This window comes from Coturnix japonica, chromosome 3 (assembly GCF_001577835.2).
Source record: "Coturnix japonica isolate 7356 chromosome 3, Coturnix japonica 2.1, whole genome shotgun sequence".
Lineage (NCBI taxonomy): Eukaryota > Metazoa > Chordata > Aves > Galliformes > Phasianidae > Coturnix > Coturnix japonica.
In genome coordinates, this window is record NC_029518.1 from 75,844,835 (window position 1) to 75,864,785 (window position 19,951).

At 37.4% G+C, this 19,951-nt stretch overlaps 1 protein-coding gene across 4 annotated transcripts in view; it reads left to right on the top strand.

Moving 5' to 3' along the window:
- The window catches only part of LMBRD1 (LMBR1 domain containing 1), a 63,201-nt gene that overhangs the window by 15,622 nt on the left and 27,628 nt on the right, over window positions 1-19,951 (top strand). The window contains exons 4-7 of one of the 4 annotated variants that reach the window (XM_032443608.1): window positions 839-936; window positions 1,800-1,867; window positions 4,849-4,964; window positions 8,694-8,767. In XM_032443608.1, coding sequence (XP_032299499.1) covers window positions 839-936; window positions 1,800-1,867; window positions 4,849-4,964; window positions 8,694-8,767 — 356 coding nt within the window. The remainder of the gene's footprint in view (window positions 1-838; window positions 937-1,799; window positions 1,868-4,848; window positions 4,965-8,693; window positions 8,768-19,951) is intronic. The other 3 variants (XM_015859143.2, XM_032443610.1, XM_015859144.2) reach the window with 3 other exon arrangements.

Genomic DNA, 19,951 nt, shown 5'->3' on the forward strand with positions numbered 1-19,951 from the left:
GGTAGCCTTATTTCAGTTTGTTCATAGATAATTCTTTTAGATATGAATCTTTCTTCCTTGATCAACTTGGAAGAAACATGGATCAGTTCTGTTATGTGAGTTGTGGCCATACATCATATATATAACTTATACTGAAGTTGATAAAATAAATGTAAGCTTACAAGCAGGGTATTTTCTGTGCTTGCAGTGACCTCTGTAGGATGATTATTTTTATCTTTAATGATGATTGTGACTTCAATTAGTTACTGGCAGAGTGCAGCTTGTACTTTATGTAAAAAAAGAGAAGATATTTGAGAGGCTTGGTTCTTAGAAGCAGCTGCAATATTGAAGCAGTTTGCATACTGTTCTAGAACATCTATGAATGCTTTCAGGTATTTAGAAATGAATTTTGTTGTTGATGCATGTGAGGGTTTGTGAACAAACCAAAAGCTGTTTGTTATTTGGTATATGCTTGGGTACTCTGAATCTCTAAGATCTGTATGTCTCATCTCATAAGATGAGAAGCAACAAAATTAATACAGAAAACAGAACATATAATTGTTATTCTTTAGTTCAATGCATCACCTGCATTCAGGAGAGTGTTTTCTTTTAGTCTTTTTGTAATTGCTGTGCCGAAGATCTGTCTGAAATGGTTAGCCTGAAGAGTTAACTCTAAAAGTCTATTGGATTAGTAAAGCAGCAGTAGTTTACAGGCCGGACATTAAAGTCTATCTTTTCAATATTGGAAATTGAGATATCAAGTGATAAGAAACTGGTCTTTGATTCTTTCCTTTGGGTTACTATGCAGTAAATGAAGTGTCAGTCTGACTTAATATTTTTACTGAAATCTTTCTCCTAGCCTTATACTCCATCATATTGTTCTGCGTCTTTCTATGGATACCGTTTGTCTATTTCTATTATGAGGAGAAGGAAGAAGATGATGGCAACACGTGCTTGGTAAGTTGTCTATAGCAAAGCGCTATGGCAAAGGAAGTTAAAACATACCAAAAATGTAAGATTCATCTGAAGTTCTGGAAGTATCTTTGAATGGGTTAAGGCAAGAAGATTTTATTGCTTGTGAGGTAGAAACTAAATCTGAGTATGTTGCATTTTGTGGAAGTAGGCTGTAGTCATTTAATGTAAGCTTATACTTGGCCATTTCAGTGTAATACATGAAGGTTTTCTCCATGGATGATAATCCAAGGCGCCACAAACGCATGCCATAAGTTATCTTCTAAATGGAAGCAAGTGTTCACATAAGTAAATCTTTTAATCACTAATCACAGTCACTTTCAAATGCATTCATTTGTAATTTTAACATGAGGGAAGGCTTGTAATTGGGGTCATAATAAGCAATAATGCAATATATCAATAGTACGAGTTTGCTGTGAGTTTACTGTTTTGGCCAGAAGCTGAAGTGAATTTATTTAAGATGGAAGCTTTATTCAATAGGTAATAATATATAATAGTCTTGTGTGGGTTGGAAGGTACCTTAGAGATCATCAGGTCCAACCCCCGGGATTCGAGCCTCTGCGCTGCAGAGCGGCACTTCTACCACTTGCGCCACAGGGGGATTTGAACACCCAGGCCCCGGTGTTGCAAGGCGACATTCCTACCACTGCGCCACAGGGGCGCACAATGTCATTGTTCATGGTCCTCAAGCTAAAGACTATTCAAGAATGTAGTTCTGAGGCCAAGTACTTGATTATGTTTTGAAATTCTTTTGTGAATCACTTATGCTAATTATGTTTTGTAATAATCTGCTGGGCAAATCCCTTTAGATTTATTTTACATTAATATATTAACATTTTATTTTATAGCAGGTTAAAACTGCACTCAAATATACTCTGGGATTCATCACAGTTTGTGCAGTTCTTCTCTTAATTGGGTAAGTATTTATGTATTGAACAGTAACAGGTGACATAATAAACAGAACTCTAAATCACACTTTTTTCTATGTGTGATTAAAAGGGTAGATTTTGATGCACTCAGCCTTCATAATCAATATTTATCTTATCTCTGTTAGGGATTAAATACTGTGGTGTGCATTCTGAAAAACAAGAGTGGAGCTAGAAGCTAAAATCATTTTTTTCCTTAATTGTTGGGGTACTTAGGCTTCCAAGTTCTGCCTTCTTGTGCAGTATAAGCATATCTTAAGAGCGTGGTGGCTGCAACTTTTATTTACAACTGTGCTGACATCTTAATGTACAAGAGGGAGCGAAAGACACGGACTTTTAGTGTTTACTGTCTTTATGACCAATGCTTTCTTGCATGTTCCAAGTGAGCTTTTTAGGAACATGGGTAGCAGTCTCACCAATGGAAGTGCTCTGTGGAAAAATATAATGTGGGGTTGACATAATTGTACTTTGTACAATGAAGGTTTTATTAGTATTTGTTTAAAATATAGTTCTGATGGAATGTATGTTAAAGTGATCTCTACTGATGTACTGAAATATGAGCTGGAAACTAGTTAAGTTAATGCTTTTTGTTGCATGCTGTCTTATTTGAGAATTGTTTCTGGTTTGAGAAAACGCTTTGAATTAAGCTTCCAATAATTCTAGTGTTCTTTTAATTAAAAATAAGTTATTGACAGCTATGAAGGGTGAGGGAGGGGAGGTTCAGCTAGCTTAACTAGAGTCTAAAAATATTACTGAGTGCTCTGACAAAAGCTGTTTCTTTTATGGTGTACTTGCACTACAGGTGTACTTAAAGAAACTTTTGCAGTATTTTGTACAATGTAGCTTACTTTATTATACAATGTACCTGTAGTAGGGGTGTCCAGTCTCTGAAATTTTTTGGAATCTGCTAGTAGGTTTGTTCATTTCAAATAAGTTGGAACTTGATTCTTAATGTCCTAATTATCCTCTGCTCTTCTGCTTGTCGCTTTTAAAATATGCAGTATTTGTAAGCTATGGTGACTTCTATAACCCTCTTCTGGTGTTGTGCAATGTAATAGTGAACTTGTTTGCAAGTTAATCGTAGCTTAAAGCTGCAGTGCTTAGACTAATTAATGAAAAAACGCTTCTCCAAAATTTGGATTCGGAATAATCACTGATCTAAATCTGTTGTGGGGAAGCAGAACTCCTCTAGATATCAGTGTAGAATGTAGAATTTCTAGTTTGTAATAAGAAGCTTTTCTTGCTTTTACAAATAAGTTACTCACTTTAAGTTAATAATTAGATAACAATACCATCCTAATGTATTCCATTCTGTGATGTTGTGTGCTGGAGGCAAGGAGCTTGAGTTATTATAATCGACATTAAGGCATCTCTATACAGCAGCTTCTTTTGAATTAAAATATTTGAGGCTAATGAATATTTCAGTCTAAAAAGTTTCCCTGACTATCACTGTTCAATGTTAAACGTATTACATTAGCTTTCTATAAGAAATAATTTAATTAGATTTATATGTAGGTTACAGCAGAAGTCTTTTAAGGAAAATAGTTTAAATCTCCTTTGAATTATAATTTTTAATTTGAAATTGACTTGCTAATAATAACAGCTAGTGGTGATCTTTGATTTAGGGATCACAAAAGACCTATCTATACCTGTGTGATGCCAGTTCTGCCAAATGTTAGTAATTTTAGATCACTTGTCTAGCATTACTTCTGTTCTACAGCCTATACCTTGATTATAATATTCCCAACAAATATTTTAAACAGGGTGTTTGATTATATTTTCTAAAATTTCTTTTGTGCCTAGAACTCCAAGTCTAAGACAACGCTTTTGAGCAGTTCTATACCATTGCATTAGCTGAATTCTCAGTTATGCTGTGAAACTATATTGGCACTTGTACTCTATTAATTCACTGTCTGTGGACTGACATAATGTAGTGTGCTGGTGGTAGTTCAGTAGCTATTTAGCATATCACCATCTTGTTCTGTTGATAGCTACTATGATGCATTAACCATTTACATAACATAGCAAAATAGTTAAAACTCTGTCAAGCTTTTCTTGCTTAATGTTTGTGAAAAATTAGCCTAAATTGCTCTGTACTGCATTGGTGTAATGCATGAGCTGTGTTTTAGAGCTCCTTTGGGACTAGAATAGATGCTATCTGTCTGTAGACAGCTAGGAGTGTTAACTAGGCCCCACTTTTGCTATGACTTGTTGAAGCTAGACATTGAAAATCTGAGTGGGATTGTCTTCTGTCTGGTTGGCTATTAATTGAGGGTTCCAGTTCAGAATAGAAGAAGATTCCTGCTTATTTGGGACTGAAGCATGTGAATTTCTTGCTACTGCATTCTGTAGTGAGGCCCTTATTTCTGTATGGAACTTGAGAAGGGGCAGAATTGTAGACATTTATCTCCTTGTAAGGATATATCTAAATCTATGTTGCAGAGTGTATAAAATGGGTTACTGTGGACTCTACTCTGCTTATTAAACATTGGCATTCTGATTTGGAAGTACCAAACAAGAAATGGAATGCAGAAGCATTATTGTAGTTGTAATAGTGGAACATAGACAGAAAGTTTAATACTTGGTGTGGGAATCTTGAATTTTATTCTAGCATTCAGAAATAGGGAGTTATAAGATAAATTGGTTCAGTGATGCTTTTTTTTTTTTAAAAAAAAAAACACAAAAGGGTCAAAGCAGGTGAGTAAATCAGATTAATGTATCTTTTAATGATACTTGAGTATAGGATCCTTGCCTCTCTTAGGAATATTCGGTAAATGGAAAATAATTTGTTCATTGACCTCATACCTGATTGTGCACATGATCTAAATTAATTAATTGTACGTGTGGAATGTGAATTATGTATTACCTTTAGGATTTGTTAAAGTTAACCTTAAAACAATTTTTTTCTGCAGGGATGAATACATTTCCATTTTCTGAAGCTGGAAGTAACTCTTAATATTTGCCTTGCTAGGATAAATAAGATTCTTTCTTGTTCTAGTGCTTTTGTTCCTTTGGATATTCCTAACAAGAAGAATTCCACAGAATGGGAGAAAGTGAAGCTTCTGTTTGAAGAATTTGGAAGCAGCCGTAAGTTCTGAACTTTGCTTTACTTGCTACCAGCTTATTCTGGAATGCTCACCATTAACCCAACAAAATAGTAACTTCTCTGATTATTTTCTAACTTAAGTCTATCTATTTCCCTATAGTTATACTTCATAGCAAAAATGTTCTAATTCAGACAAAAGTAATCAGAACAGTTTAAGTACGGGGATTAATAGTGTCAGCTTTTGTTATTGTCCTTTCTTTTTAAGGGTTTTGATACTGTCTTCTCTGATATTTCACTGTGGAGGAACTTGGTGGGATTGGGAAATAGTACTTTCTTTCCATGGAGTTCATCACAGTTATAAATGTTACTTGGGTACCCTACAATCAATGAGCTTCATCTCTGTCATTGTGTATCTTGTGAAATAGCAATCTTCAGCTGGGTTAATTGAGATATTGCTAGTCACAGTAAGAGCAAGAATGTTTCACGTTGCATTAGAATTGGAGTAGTTCAATTTGAAGAGACCTGCAAAGATCATTAAATCCAACCACCTCGCCTCTTCAGGGCTAACCAAATGATAAAATATATTATTCAGATGCCTCTTGAACACAGCCATGTGACATCAGTCACCTCACTAGGAATACTATTCCAATGTTCAAATCACTTTGATTTTAAAAAATAAAAAATCTTTTTGTCTAGTCTGAACCTTCCTTGGCTCAGTGTTGATGACAGTATGAGTGGGAATGATGCAGTTACCAAGGATCACCAGTTCCTTGTTGGTTTCCTTTTTATGCTTGAGTTATACCAGGAGCTCTGTGTTCATCCACACAGGCCTCCTGGCATGCCTGCCTGACTTGCTTCTTGTTCAAGTGGACCATTCTTGAGTGCAAAGGAGATAATCTTTGATTAGCAACCAGCTTTCTTGGGCTCTTCTTCCCTCTAGGGACTTGTCCCATCCCAAGCAGATCCAGGAGCAGATAAAATTTGCTCCCCTGAAGTACAGAGTTAAGGTCTTGCTCTTTGCCTTACTTTCCTCAGGATCCTCAGCTTTACTGTCTCATCGTCACTGAAGCCAAAGCTGCCTTCCGTCTTTGCATCACCAATGAATCCTTTGAATCAGTATGAGACTTAGCTGAAACCCTCCTTCCCTCATTTAAGTAAGGAGGCTGTTACGGATGCTTTCAGGAAGCCTTTTGCTGTTATTTCTGTAGCAGGTGTTAAGGTGCTTGAAGTCACTGTTGACCTGCACTTGTGAATGTGAGGCTACTTACATCATATCTGTGTCATGCTAATTCTGATGAATGGACTTGTCATCTGTAGCTATCTCATACAAAGCTAAATTTCACTGTTTTTAAAACTGAGGTGGAAAGGAAATACTAAGACCATTGTAAATAATATGGAGTACTGATGTATGCAGGTGTGGAAGTAAGACTTCAGTATTTTCCATAAAAAGTGAAGCTGTCTTTAGAAAACTGCTTCTCTTTGAAGTAGATATATTCATAGCCTCTAGCTTCTTAGTGAGGGGTCTTAAAACTGTCATGGACAGAACCTGTCCTCTTGCTCTATTGCTACCTCAATAGTACTACTTTGCACGCGTTTATTTCTTTACAAGCTTTGGAATGTTTCCATAGAATCACCAAGGTTGGAAAAGACCTAAAAGATCATCCCGTCCAACCGTTCACCTATTACCAATAGCTCCCACTAAACCATGTCCCTCAGCACCACATCCAGTCTCTCCTTGGACACCCCCTGGGTTGGTGACTCAACCACCGCCCTGAGCAGTCCTTTCCAGTGCTTGACCACCCTTTCTGAGAAGTAATACTTCCTAATGTCCATCTTGAATCTCCCCTGCCGTAGCTTGAAACCATTCCCTCTGGTTCTGTCACTCACAAACAAAGAGGCCAACCCGCAGCTCACTACAACCTCCCTTCAGAAAGTTATAGAGAGCAATGAGGTCTCCCCTGAGCCTCCTCTTCTCCAGTCTGAACAATCCTAGCTCCCTCAGCCTCTCCTCATAAGGCCTGTGCTCCAGACCCCTCACCAGCTTTGTTGCTCTTTGTTGAACATGTTCCAGGGCCTCGATGTCTTTCTTGAGGTGAGTGGCTCAAAACCAGAAATGGTACTTGAGGTGCGGCCTCACCAGTGCTGAGTACAGGGGGACAGTCACCTCTCTTGTTCCTGCTGGCACCACTGTTTCTCATGCAAGCCAGGATGCCATTGGCCTTCTTGGCCACCTGGGCACGCTGTCAGCTCATGTTCAGCTGAGCATCAATCAATACCCTCAGGTCCATTTCCTCTATGCAGTCTTCCAGCCATTCTGCCCCAAGCCTGTAGCATCGCCCGGTTGTTGTTGTAGCTGAAGTGCAGGACCTGGCATTTGGTCTCGTTGAACCTCATCCCATTGGCTTCAGCCCAGCTCTCCAGCCTGTCCAGATCCCTCTGTAGGGCGTCGCTACCCCCAGGCAGATCCACACTCCCAGCAAATTTGGTGTAATCTGCAAACTTAGTGAGGGTGCCCTCAATGCCCTCATCCAGGTCATCAATAAAGATATTGAAGAGGACAGACCCCAGCACTGACCCCTGGGGAACACCACTCGTGACCAGTCGCCAGCTGTTCACCCAAACACAAGGGATATGGAGGACAAATCCATTGTTTTGTCATAAATTTTGCTGTCGCTTTATTTCTCTTTCTGAGGCAAGAGAAGTATTCTGACTGTACAGAATGAAATACTGTCACTACCAGCGTAAACAGTTTTAAAGAAGTAGTTGAAATGAGATGCAAGCTAATGCATGCAACCTTGACATGACTGTCAATTAAATTTTCAATTCTGTAGCTGTTTTTGCTCTGAAAGTATAGTTTGTGTTTATTTCTGCTATGCAAACAAAGAAACTGGATTGAGATGTGCAGGCCTGGATTTGGTTTCTGCTTCTACTAGTGTTTTCCTGTGATAAATGTCCTCAGATCAAGCAACAGTTGAGACTGAAGGGACCTGAGATCTCAGAACAAATCTAGTCCAGTCTTCTGCTGGAAGCAGGAACTTTTAATTTCTCATTGGGCTGTTCAGGGCTTTGTTAGCTAGTTTTTTGAAAAACCAAAGAATGGAAGCTCTTTCTTTCCATGATGGAAAAAACTTTCTTATCAAGCATGAGTATACACATTGTCAGCATTCAAAGAGTTTGTCGGTAGGGATGAGTTTGGTGTGGTATTTCTTTTTCTATTCCTTCTAATTTTTTGAGTGATAGCAAGGCAGCAGCAGCTCCTTGGTTCTGTGAGTCTTTTCCAGTTTGTGTCTGGATGTATGTAGTCTGAGTCAAGCTGAGGCCAGCAGTCTGACTTGCTTCGTTACTTGAGGAAACTGTACTTGACTGATTCTTTGAATAATGCTTTATTATGAGAAAGGGGGTAACAGATCTGAGATGAACCATCCAGAGTGCATGCTTACACTGTGGAAAGCTGTCAAAATACGGAAGCTAGAAGTAAGTCTTGGATGGAGGTGTTCAGATGGTGGGAGCAAGTTCATCAGTGGCTATTCAACCATTTGACTGAATGCCTTATCCTCAAGCCTCTAGTGAAGGAGGGGTTGCCGTCCTGCTTCTTGGAGCCATGCTAGGTGAAATTCATCTCTGAGTTATTGTTCGGAAGTTGCAGTTTTCTTGTTTTACTTTTCTTGTCATGAACTAAAATGTGGAGAAATCAACTCAGGAAAGTTTTCCTACTTCTATTGTAGGAAGTTACAGCAGGTGTTCTGTTTTTTGTTTTTTTTTTTTTGCAGATGGCTTGACTGCTCTTTCGTTTTCCATTAGTTCCTTGACTGTGATTGGAATGTTGGCAGCTATCACATACACAGTAAGTTATCATGGAAATACATCAAGTCTTTATATCAATACTTGCTGCTGTCATGTGCCACATTCCTTTGGAAATCTGTTATTGTGCCTAGTAGCTTGAGCAGTATCTTCTAAATGTTTTTATGAGTTTGAAATAATACTTCTAATTTCTTGGAGTTAAAGATGACTTTTTATTGCAGCTTAAGAACTGGTTTCAGCAACTGAACACAGTTCAGACTTGGTTTCAATGTATGCCTTTGGGGGAGATGATTCTTCCATAGGGCTTGTAGTACAGACTTGCCAGTTTCTGCAGTTTTTGTTCTTTATCTCCTTTTCCACTCAGCACTGGGAAATTAAATGTTCCTTTTCATTATTTGCACTATAGGATATGTTAGACTTGGTCTTGTCAGTCTGTGCAATTCTGAATCTAACTTCACTACTACTATTCTACGTTGATGTTTTTACCCCTATGGAGTTTTACAGTCAGAAGTCTTGCAGAGTAACTTGATGTGTAATGAGAAATTGGAAACTTGCTTTTTATAAGTTGCTAAATATCAACAAGATTTTAGTGTTATAGTCTTAAATTGTCTTCAAGATAAAAGTTAATGAGTGTGGATTTTCAAATCCTAATATTAACTGCAGATGAAACTTCAGAGCTGGTATGAATTCTGTGCTTTCTTGATAGATGTTTATCTTTTAAGTATGTATTTGCTAAAATAGTTCTTTCATTGCATCTTGACTAATAATGTAATAGAACCACATAGTTTTCCTAGTGAATTTTGAGTGGCTCAGTAACAATAGCTCAGAACAAAATTATTCAATTATCTTGAAGTACTGCTAGTCAACAAGACGTTCTCTGGCAGCTTGTTTTCAGTGAGTGAATGAAACTATTGCAGAATAAGGATAAAGGAGTGCTATTTATGACTAACTGGATGAGGCTTACTAAATATTTTTTGACTCCTAATTAAGTCAAATTTAGCAAAAGAAAAACAAACAACAAAAAAAAAAAAAACAAAAAACAAACAAACCAAAAACCATTAGCTATGGTTTGCTTTCTTTAAATTCATGACATTCAGCGACATAAGTTACAGCAGGAACATGGGAGTCCATTCAGTATAGATGTGTAAGTAAATGTCAGAATGCAGACAGCTCAGTTAAGACTGGGTTCTGTGCAGTAGTTTGGAGAGCAATTTGGTTGACTAACTAACGGTAGTATCTAAGGTGAGCTGAGTTGCTCTTGGCTTTATTTATTAAGTGCTTACTTGAACTGAATTATAAACTTAATTAAGCCTTTTTGTGACTGGCATAGACCACTGGATGGTTCAGGCTAACTTGCTAATATCTGGATAATGTTCTAGTCAAAAAATTCTCTGGATCCTAGGTTAGCCTGTAATAACATGCCAGATTTTTAATTTATTTCCCTTAATTATGAAAGGAAAGCTCAATCTCTTGTGCTCTGAGCTAATGTAATTCAACATGCAGAGTTTTTGACCTTCAGGAAACTAAACTTAAGAATGAACTTGTTACTTGGGAGAATATCCTCAGTGTTCTGCTTCTTTTGTATACCCAAGTATGGGTTTATTCAAAGTTGATGGCATCAGTAAGCATCTAAAATGCAAGACTATTTAGTTTTCAAGATGTTCATTATTGACTGAAGAGTATATAATGTTTTGGTAAGTAACATTTGAAAGCTTTTGAATTTACTGCTAGTATTCCTACTTAATTTCTTTCTTGCTATGTCACTGACATGGGTTTATTTCCAAGTCTAGTTTTCAGGCTCTGTTTAGCTGTATTACATGTGCTTCTTTCCTCAAGGCTAACTTAACCTGGAAATGTGAATTCTGCTTAGTGTTCAATAATTCCAGAGTGCTATGCTGTCTGTTAGGTTTTCAAATGAAGACAAAAACTTGTCTTGAAGGCTTTTGCCTAGTTTTACTGTATTTAGGACTTGTAGAAATACTGAGTAATGCATGAAGTTAAATATCAAACATAACTAAAAATAATTGTTTTTAATAACCTGATTATTGAATTTATCTGTGATTAGTTTACCTTATTAACTTTGAGCATGTGCGCAAATGTTTGGAGCACAGAATGGTTTACTTTCCTTGTAACTGCTGTATTAGAATCCTAAAGCCATCACTTTTTCTACAGTAAGGATTATGACATAATCTTGAACAAACTGAAATGTAAATGCATCACTTTCAGTGAAAGCACTTAATAAAGTTTGTGTTGTCGAAGTTGGAGTAGGTAATGTTTTTTTGTGCTCTGGTGTTTCTTCATAGCGCTTTGCTCGTAGGTAGTTATGATAACAGTGTGACAGTACTGTACTAAAGCCTTTATTTGGACAACTGGAGCTATGGACTCAGTGACACGTGAGTGTGATGTGCTGGAATTGGATTTATATTTATAGGCTGTGCTTTTCCCAGTGGTAGAACTTAATGTGAATTCAATTTGGTGAAAAAATTGTGTGCTGTTAAAATTTCCTCAGCCTCAGAGAGAGAGACTAATAAGAGAATATCCTCTTACCCTCTACTACTTTGGATTACTCCAGACCCCATGACTGAAAGGAAAAGAAGCATAATTCTGAAAAGAGTAACTGTTGTTCTTGCTGACTTCCTTGGTTGGTGTTTTCTACAGTATGCATTTTAGGTTATGATTTTCTGTTTATTACGTTAAACAAATAACCTCTAGATTTAAAAAAAACAACATATCAGTGTTCAGGCAAGTCTATGATGCAGCATCTCTAATACTTGCTAGATGTCTGAAATCACAAGCAAATAACTAGTTGAATATATGTATTTTTATGCTGGCTATTTATTACAGTTCCTGGAGATGGCAGGCCTTCATGATTAGTCAAACTACTCTTCAGTAACTGGTGGTAGATTCTAAAGTCTGGAAAGAATATCCCCTTCTGTAAAGGGAGCAGAATAACGGAGATTTTTGTGTTAACTTGGCACAGATGTTTAGCAGTTGATGAGAAAAGGATGGAGGAATAAGTGAGAACATTAAGGAACTCCATTACCACCATATTATTTCTAAGCAGAAGTGATCTTAGATGTTTTGTTCATCCTCATTAAGAGCTGATCTGCAAGTACAGGTGCAAGGTTTTGTTCTCTGACTTCTGAAAATCCTCAGGATTTTCTACTGCTAGTTCTGTATTTTGTGCTGTTCGAAAGGTATGTGGTTATAAAGAAAATCAAGTTGAGATGCTGACATATCCAGTCTTCTGTATACTCATTCCTATTATTGTAGAGAAAAGCTTTATTCTACATAAATATCTAGTAAAGGCTGAAGTGTGTTAAGTGATAGGCTAGTAAATGTTTTCATACCTAATCTGTATTGCAGATTAATTCTTAAACTAAGTGTGTTTTTATGTTAGAGACCTACTATTTTAAAGCAAAACACTTAAAATGAACAGTAATGCTGTGCTTGCACTTACTGCAGTTGACTTTTGATTTAATATTGAAATGTTATTTCTTGGAGTACTGTGAAACAGAAAAATTAAGTGGATGCTACTTAAGATGTTTAGTATACAATTTGTTCTACAGCTAATCAAACATTAATGGTACTGCTGTACCCTAGGTTTGGGTTAAAGCTGTTTTAGAGTAGCACTTCAGTGCTGTGGTAATATTCAGTTCTGAAAAGTTAAGAGTTATTAATAAAAAGTTATTTGGTATTGGCACCAGGAACCATTGAGTTTGTGTAGATATTGATATCCAAAGCTTATTTCTGCCTATTTATTTTCATAAGCTTTCTCTCTGGAAACATTCTTCCCGAGGAAGCAGTGTTTCCTCTAGATTGTAAATGACTGCAGTTTAAATTATGTAACTAACAAACTTACTGTGATGACTAATCCACTTGAAATCTATTTTAGTACTACTGTCAGCATTGATCTGGTGTTCTGGGCCTCCCAAGTAACTATTGATTTAATGTGTTACTTCGAAATCTGTGGTGAGCTATTCATGCAGTAAGGAACGGACTTGCTGCATCTAGTATGATGTTCTTTGGGGCTATAGGGGACATAAATTGAAGCATCGTACTGAAGTAGGATTGCTGATGGTTGCAGACTTGTGTCGCTGACTGCGGTGAGAAGATGGATAATATGGATTTGTGGCTTTCATTTTCTGTATCTTTGAAGATCAAAATCAATCCACTAAACTTACTGATGAATGCATGCATAGAACAGGTGTTTTTTTTTCCCCGCAGTATGAGAAAGACAGAACATTCACTCTGAATTGTGGACTTCATCCCTGCTTCTAAATGGAATATCATAAAATGAGCTGATAAAGATCCCTAGGTAATTTAGCAGAGGGAATTGCCAAGTCCTACACCTTGGGAGGAATAACCCCAGATACCAGAACCTACTGGAGGCCACCCAGCTGAAAATCAGCCTGGCAGAAAAGGTTGTGGAAATCCTGGTGGACACCAACTTGAATGTGAGAGAGTAATGTTATTCTTAGCTGCATTAGCCCAGGCATCCCCAGAAGACTGGGGTTGAGGGATTCTTCCAGGATCAGCACTGGTTAGGTTTGTACCTCAGGTGTGGGGTCCAGTACTGCCTGCCTCAGAGAGAGGCATGCTGGGGAGAATTGAAGAAGGACCACTAAGATGATGAAATGTCTGGGGCATCTCTGCTATGAGGACAGGCTGAGAGAGTTAAGACTCTTCAGTCTGGAGAAGGGAAAGTTCAGAGGGAAGTCTCATCCATGTCTATAAATACCTGAAGGGAAGGTGTAAAAATGGCAGAGCCAGTTTTTTTTTCTGTAGTTCTCTTTTCTGTAGTGCTAGGACAAGAAGTAGTGAACACCAGCTGAAACACAGGACATTTTCTTTTAATGTTGGGAAGTGCTTCTGTACTATGCAGATGCTGGAGCACTAGTGTGCAGATGCTGGAGCAGTTGTGGAGAAGCAGGTAGTTTTGTGTTCTAGGAGTTGTGAGCTTTGCATGACTTTGTGCAAAGCTATTATATGCCAGAGAATAGTAACAACTTCTAAGTGGTTTGATAAGAGGAGAACTTCAGAAATACTCGTGCAAGTGGAGGGGACAGTGATATGAAGCAGGGGGTAGCATTTAATACATAATCTAAGATTATAAATCACTTTATTTTTCTTCACCTTATAACTTAAGAAACTTAATTGTACAGGAAGCTTTGGCAAATAATTGTGGTGGGGAAAAGTATTTTAAGTTGTGGAAGCAACGTTAGGTTAGGTGACTAACTTTGGGTTGATTCCTGTTATTAGCCTGGTTGTCTTGAATATAGTACTGAAATTCACACTTGTTATTGTATTTACTTGCTGAATATCCTGAAAAATCTTATTTTCTAGCATTAATTGATCATTCTGAGAACACAGAGTAACTAGGGGGGGATGTATATTCTGAATTTTAATTTTCTGAGTGAGGATGATAGTGGTTTTATCAGAAGTGTGTAGATAAGTAGGTTACAACTTACTCATAGGTATGTCCATATTACTTACAAAAGCATAAGCTTAAATCTCATTTTTAAGTATATTGTTTAAATTGTTTTTAAATTGGCTCAACTTTGTGTCGTCTTTATTTAAAAAAAACAACAACAACTTATTACCAATTAAAACCTTATTGCAGTCAACTTTTCTGGTGTTATATGGTGGGTAATACTGAAGCACAGCACTTGATATGGCAGAGTTTTGAAAGATATAATGATCCTTAGGGAGGCTCTACAAATCTGTGACTTTTATTTATACTGATAGCTTTCAGTGACTATAGTGTGAAAAAAAACAAGAAAATGATAAATTAGGACTACAGTGCTTTGTTAGAAATAGTTTCACAGATGATGTAGTTTGAATCTATTTTCATTAATGCGTTTTGTACTGAAATGATCTTACTTTGCCTTAGGTATTAATACAATAGTTGTTGTCAGCTCTAGATTGCTATTTGAATTCAAAGAGGAATAACATATTACTCACACAATGATAGGCAGATTAAATTTTGAGTGATCTTGTGCATCTCATTTAGCATGTCCTTGAAGGATGGTTATAATTGGCTTTGTAATTTTTCCAAAACATTTAATAAGTATTATTTGATTTCTCATGGAATTGTAAAGTGAGCGTTTCTCCATCCTGAAAGAGGAGACATTACAAAGCTTATTTTTGTCTGCTGACAAATTTAATGACCATTTCACAAATAAATTTTGTACAGAGTAAGATCTACTTTTCTTTCAATTGACTTACTTTCATTAAAGGGGAGAAAGCTTAAAGCCTTTTGTAATCTGTCTAACCTTAAAAGGAGTCGTTTACTACTGATTTTCTGTTATGTAGACTTCAAACAGTTACTGAGAAACCTGTGAATTAGTGGCATTTATGGTCATTGCTACTTAATCACTCCAATGTCACTTCTTAAATGTAAAAGAAATGTACTTATTTGATTTGGTTCACAGAGAAGCAATCATGCATAAGTAGAATAGCAAACCAATTTGTTCTTTTTTTTTTTTTTTTAACAACCTGATTGTTACTGCGCTCTCAGAGAACTATAGAAGTTCAACTGCTAAATCAATGGTAGTTTTCTTACATTCAGGTTTTGAGAGATTACACTTAAGAATTCATTTTATTTTTTTCTGGCTGGTAATATTTTGCCTGATGAAGCGATGCAAAATATGACAACTGGGCAGAGCAGCTATGTTCAGTATTTCAGCTGACTGAGTTAACTTCTTTGACAGTTGTGATATATCTAGTAAGAACAAACTCACTTTGTGTGCTATGGTGCAGAGGCTGTTGTCTTTGCACATACATGTTTAAGCTCCTTGGGTTATGTATCACATGAACCCTGCTTGTTTTAGAGTCACTTATTCTTCTGTAGGGTTTATCTTTTGAATCTGTGGTAGAAAAGTATTTTTGTTAATATGAAAAGTGAAAGTGACTATATTAAAGCAGAAAGATACTGTCACGATGAGTGTTGCAGAAATGGACACTTGCATTCGGTAAGGGCAGTCTGCTCTGTGCCTGGAAATCTTTAACAGTGTTTTTGGAGAAACTGATGTGCTATAGAAACTGAATATATTGGATACTAAAACTTCCCATGAGAGAACTGAAGCTTACTGGTAAACACTGAATGATTTTTTCCAAAATCCATAGAATGAATATTTAAAAAAACAAAACAAAACCAAACCAAAAACAACAACAACAAAACACAACAAAACACGCACAAAACACCATGCACAAAAACAAACTTGTCTGTGAGATCATAGAATTGTAGAATCTGTAGAGTTGGAAGGGACCTTTTTAAGATCTAGTCCAGCTTCCCTGCAATGAACAGGAACATGCACAGCAAAATCAGGTTGCCCAGGGCCTCATCCTGCCTCACTGTGGAAGTCTCTTGGGATGGGGCATCAAATTCATCTCTAGGCAACCTGTTCCAATGCCTCACCACCCCTCACTGTAAGAGACTCTTTCCTTATATCCAGCTTAAATCTACCTTCTTTAAGTCTGAAGCCATTTCCCTTTTCTATCACTGCAGACCCTGCTAAAGAGTCTGTCCTCTTTTCCTGTAGTTCCCCTTTAGATACTGAAATGCCACTATCAGGTATCCCCAGAGCCTTCTCTTCTCTGAACAGCCCCAGCTCTCTCAGCCTGTCTTCACAGCAGAGTTGTCCCCTCCCTTGGAACGTTTTTCTGGCCCTCCTGTGGATGCTCTCCAACAGGTCCATGTTTCTCCTGGACTGGGGACTCCACATCTGGATGCAGTACTGCAGGCAAGGCCTTACCAGCACAGAGTAGAGGAGATACAGTCTCTTTAGGTGTGTTTAAGTTACCAGACTTTCTCCTTTGCACTTCATAACTTAGGGAAGAGCTAAACAGCTTTCTCTCTGCCTTGAGCTTCCTCATCAAAGTCTTGGAATTCTTTTGAGTTATGATCTGTTCTTATGTGACTGTCAAATATGTAGGCACAGAAGGATAGAGTGTACAATTTAGATTCCCATTGCTCATAGTACGTTGAGGATACCAGGCAACTGGAGACACCCATTGGTGGATTGCAGGCTGATGTTTAAAAACATCTAATATCGCTTAAATGTTGTTGGCTCTGTGACTTGCCTGTGCCATCTCTCTGTCCTGCAATAGACTTGGTTGAGAGGTAGTGGCCTCAAGTTGCACCACAAGAAGTTCAGGTTGGATTTTGGGGAAGATTTCATCTCAGAAAGGGTGTGGTCAGGCACTGGAACAGGCTACGAAGGGAGGTGGTGGCGTCACCATCCGTGGAGGTGTTCAAGAAACATGGAGCTGTAGCACTGAGGAATGTGGCTTAGTGGGCATGGTGGAGGGATGAGTTGACAGTTGGACATGGTGATCTTAGTTCTTTTCCAACCTTAATGATTCTGTGTGTGAACCACTGTCACTGTTAGCTCAGTGTGGTTTGGAAATATAGCGTCTCTAGCTCAGATTTTTATCTTTAGAATGATAAGGGTAAATAGCTAGATACAGAGACAGAGAATACCTTACTGTTTCTTGTAGAATCATAGATTACTCTGGGGAAGAAAAGAGCAATCTATGTGTGCAGAAAAGAAAGGAACAGTTGAAAGAGAAGGTGCTATATTAGTGTCTTATATACAAGCTTGAAAACACTGTTGTGACACAACAGTTTATCATGTCTAAATTTACTTATTTGTACTAGCTTACCTGCTCCAACAAAAGCAATGCTTAGGTGGCTGTGTTATATTAATATGAAGTAGCATTATAGCTCACTTGCCTGTACTTAGCAGTTGCTATAAACAAAAAATAACCACAGCACAGCTTCTCTGGTACTTAAATTACTTAATGTAATACAAATAAAATGCTAATGCCATAATATAGAATGCTTTTATGCCAAAATATTTTTGAAGTGGAGTTTTATTGTAGTATTTTCGTACTGGAGGAATTTATCTTATATTTAATTCTTCTATCTTTAAAGCACTGTATATCTAGTGGGCATTTATTTGTGTTAAGGCCATAGAATTGCATGCTTTATCTTCTGTTGTCAAGCTGTCAGCTGATGTCTTGAAACAAGCAGTTATACAAAGATGGTAACTTTCAGTTCTTTTTATCCATTTAAAATTGCGGTGAGCACTTACCTACCTTTCTCAAGCCCATTGAACATTCATACGCTAGTCGATTGGGGTATTTTAATTTGGCTTTTTCATGAAAATTCACTAGAGGGCAGTGTTCTGCAAGAAATGTTTGTCAGACTAATTTCTGTGTTTTGCACAAGATGTAGTGTGTGTGTATACACACATACCTTTTAAAACATCCCAGTGATATGAACCTGTAAGATAAAACATGTACAGCACAGCAGGAGGTACAAGTACTTTCTAGTAACTTAATATTAAGAATTAAATTTGTGGTTTTTCATGTACGTAAAGCTGCTAGGGTACTGTCGGTCATAGTGCTGTTTGTATATTAAGATCAGAATCCTTATTTTGACAGTTGAACACAGTAGATGTGCAACAATCAGCTCGATAGCTGCCTTTTGCAGTAGATTATTCACAACTAGCTTTAAGTCCTTTGACTTTTCTGAAGATAACTGCTGTGTTCATTTCAGTGTTTTTTTTCCTATGCTTATGACCAATTTGTGTGCCTGTGCCTGGTCTGGTTGCTTACTAGGTGTTTCCACCTTCATAACACAATTTAGAAGTAGTATTTTGGTAGCTTGTGCAATTTTAAAATGTTAGATTGCCAGTTATAATTTCCAATGGCAAATTTCTCTGGGTATCTTTAATATCAAGTATTTATCCTTGAAGTACTTGCTTGTTGCAGCTTTTGTAAAATGGGATTTTTATGACTTGGCTCAACTGCACTTTCTGTTTTGTGGTAATGAGTCGCTATTAACTTACCAGTTAACTAGTAAAATAGCCATGCCTTATGTAGCCACAGGCTGTGTTTTTTTGGCAGCTGTAAGGTGTTCGAAGGTGCTGAATCTGCAAAAGGCAGAAGGAGTAACAGCAACTGCTAATTTCACAGAATGACAGAATTGTAGGGGCTGGAAGGGACCTCCAGAGATCCAGTCCAGACCCAGTACAGCAGGCTGCACAGATAGGCATCCAGGAAGGTCTTGAATATTTCCAGAGAAGAAGAACCCACAACCTCCCTGGGCAGCCTGTTCCAGTGCTCTGTCATTCTTACTGTGAAGAAGTTCTTTACATATTGGTGCAGAGCTTTCTCTGCATTTTTGAGTGTTTCCCCTTGTCCCATCTCCACAGACTGCTGAAAATATTTTTGAATGTGAAAAATATCTAGTTTTCATTGTGCAATGTGAGGATTGTCTCTTGCTGACAGGGTAGGAAGGAAGGGAATGAATGACTGAAGACTAGACAAACAGAAGTAAAGCCAGTGTAATCCCTGTAGTAGTATCTTTGTGCTTTCTGAAGTACAGAGTGAATTTGCATTCCACGGTGCACTGAGAGAATGACTAGGATATAATTCTCTTTGTTCTTCAGTGCCTTCTGATATTACATAAATAATATTGAACTAATTGTTTCCTTGTGACTTGCAAGTTTCTGGCCTACTGTGAATACAGATTTCATTGCAGATTCAGATCTTGAACTTGCTTGTGCTTCTATGAGTAACAGACAAGACTGCCTTTAAAATTCTTCACTGTTTAGATTTGTGTTTAGAGGATGGGTAAGCAGTTGTCTTTTGTGTCCTTCTATGTTAGAGCTGGAGATCACCTACTTCAGGAAATCTATGAAGCTTAGTATTTTAAACTTAATCTATTAAAAGGTGCAGTATGTATTAGCTGTGGGCAGACTCAAATCAGGGTGAAATAGCTCTTTAAACACTGGTGCTTCACTGTACTTTCTTGGTAGTAAGCTGTTAGAGTTTTAAACTTAGCTCTTAAGTGGAACAAAAGAGGTTTTCTCTTATATGAATCATTTGTGGGGGCTCAACAGGAGGGAATCTTCTTTGAAATAAATTATTTTTAGCCATAAACTTAGCTTTTTTTTTCTTTTTGTTCCCCCTGCTTTAAAATGAAATTTTAATGAAATCAGGCAATATTTGACAGTTTTGGTAGCACCCAGAGACATGGAAGACCTAAACTTACAAGCGTGTATTTTCAGATGTCAAGTCTGAACAGTGTTTAAGAACAGATTCAGTTCACTTTGAAAAACTAATGTGGAAATACTGCAAATGTTCTGTAATTACTGGTTGTATTTGGATCATCCTTACTGCTGTACACTTCAGGGTAGCTCTTCTCATCTGATCT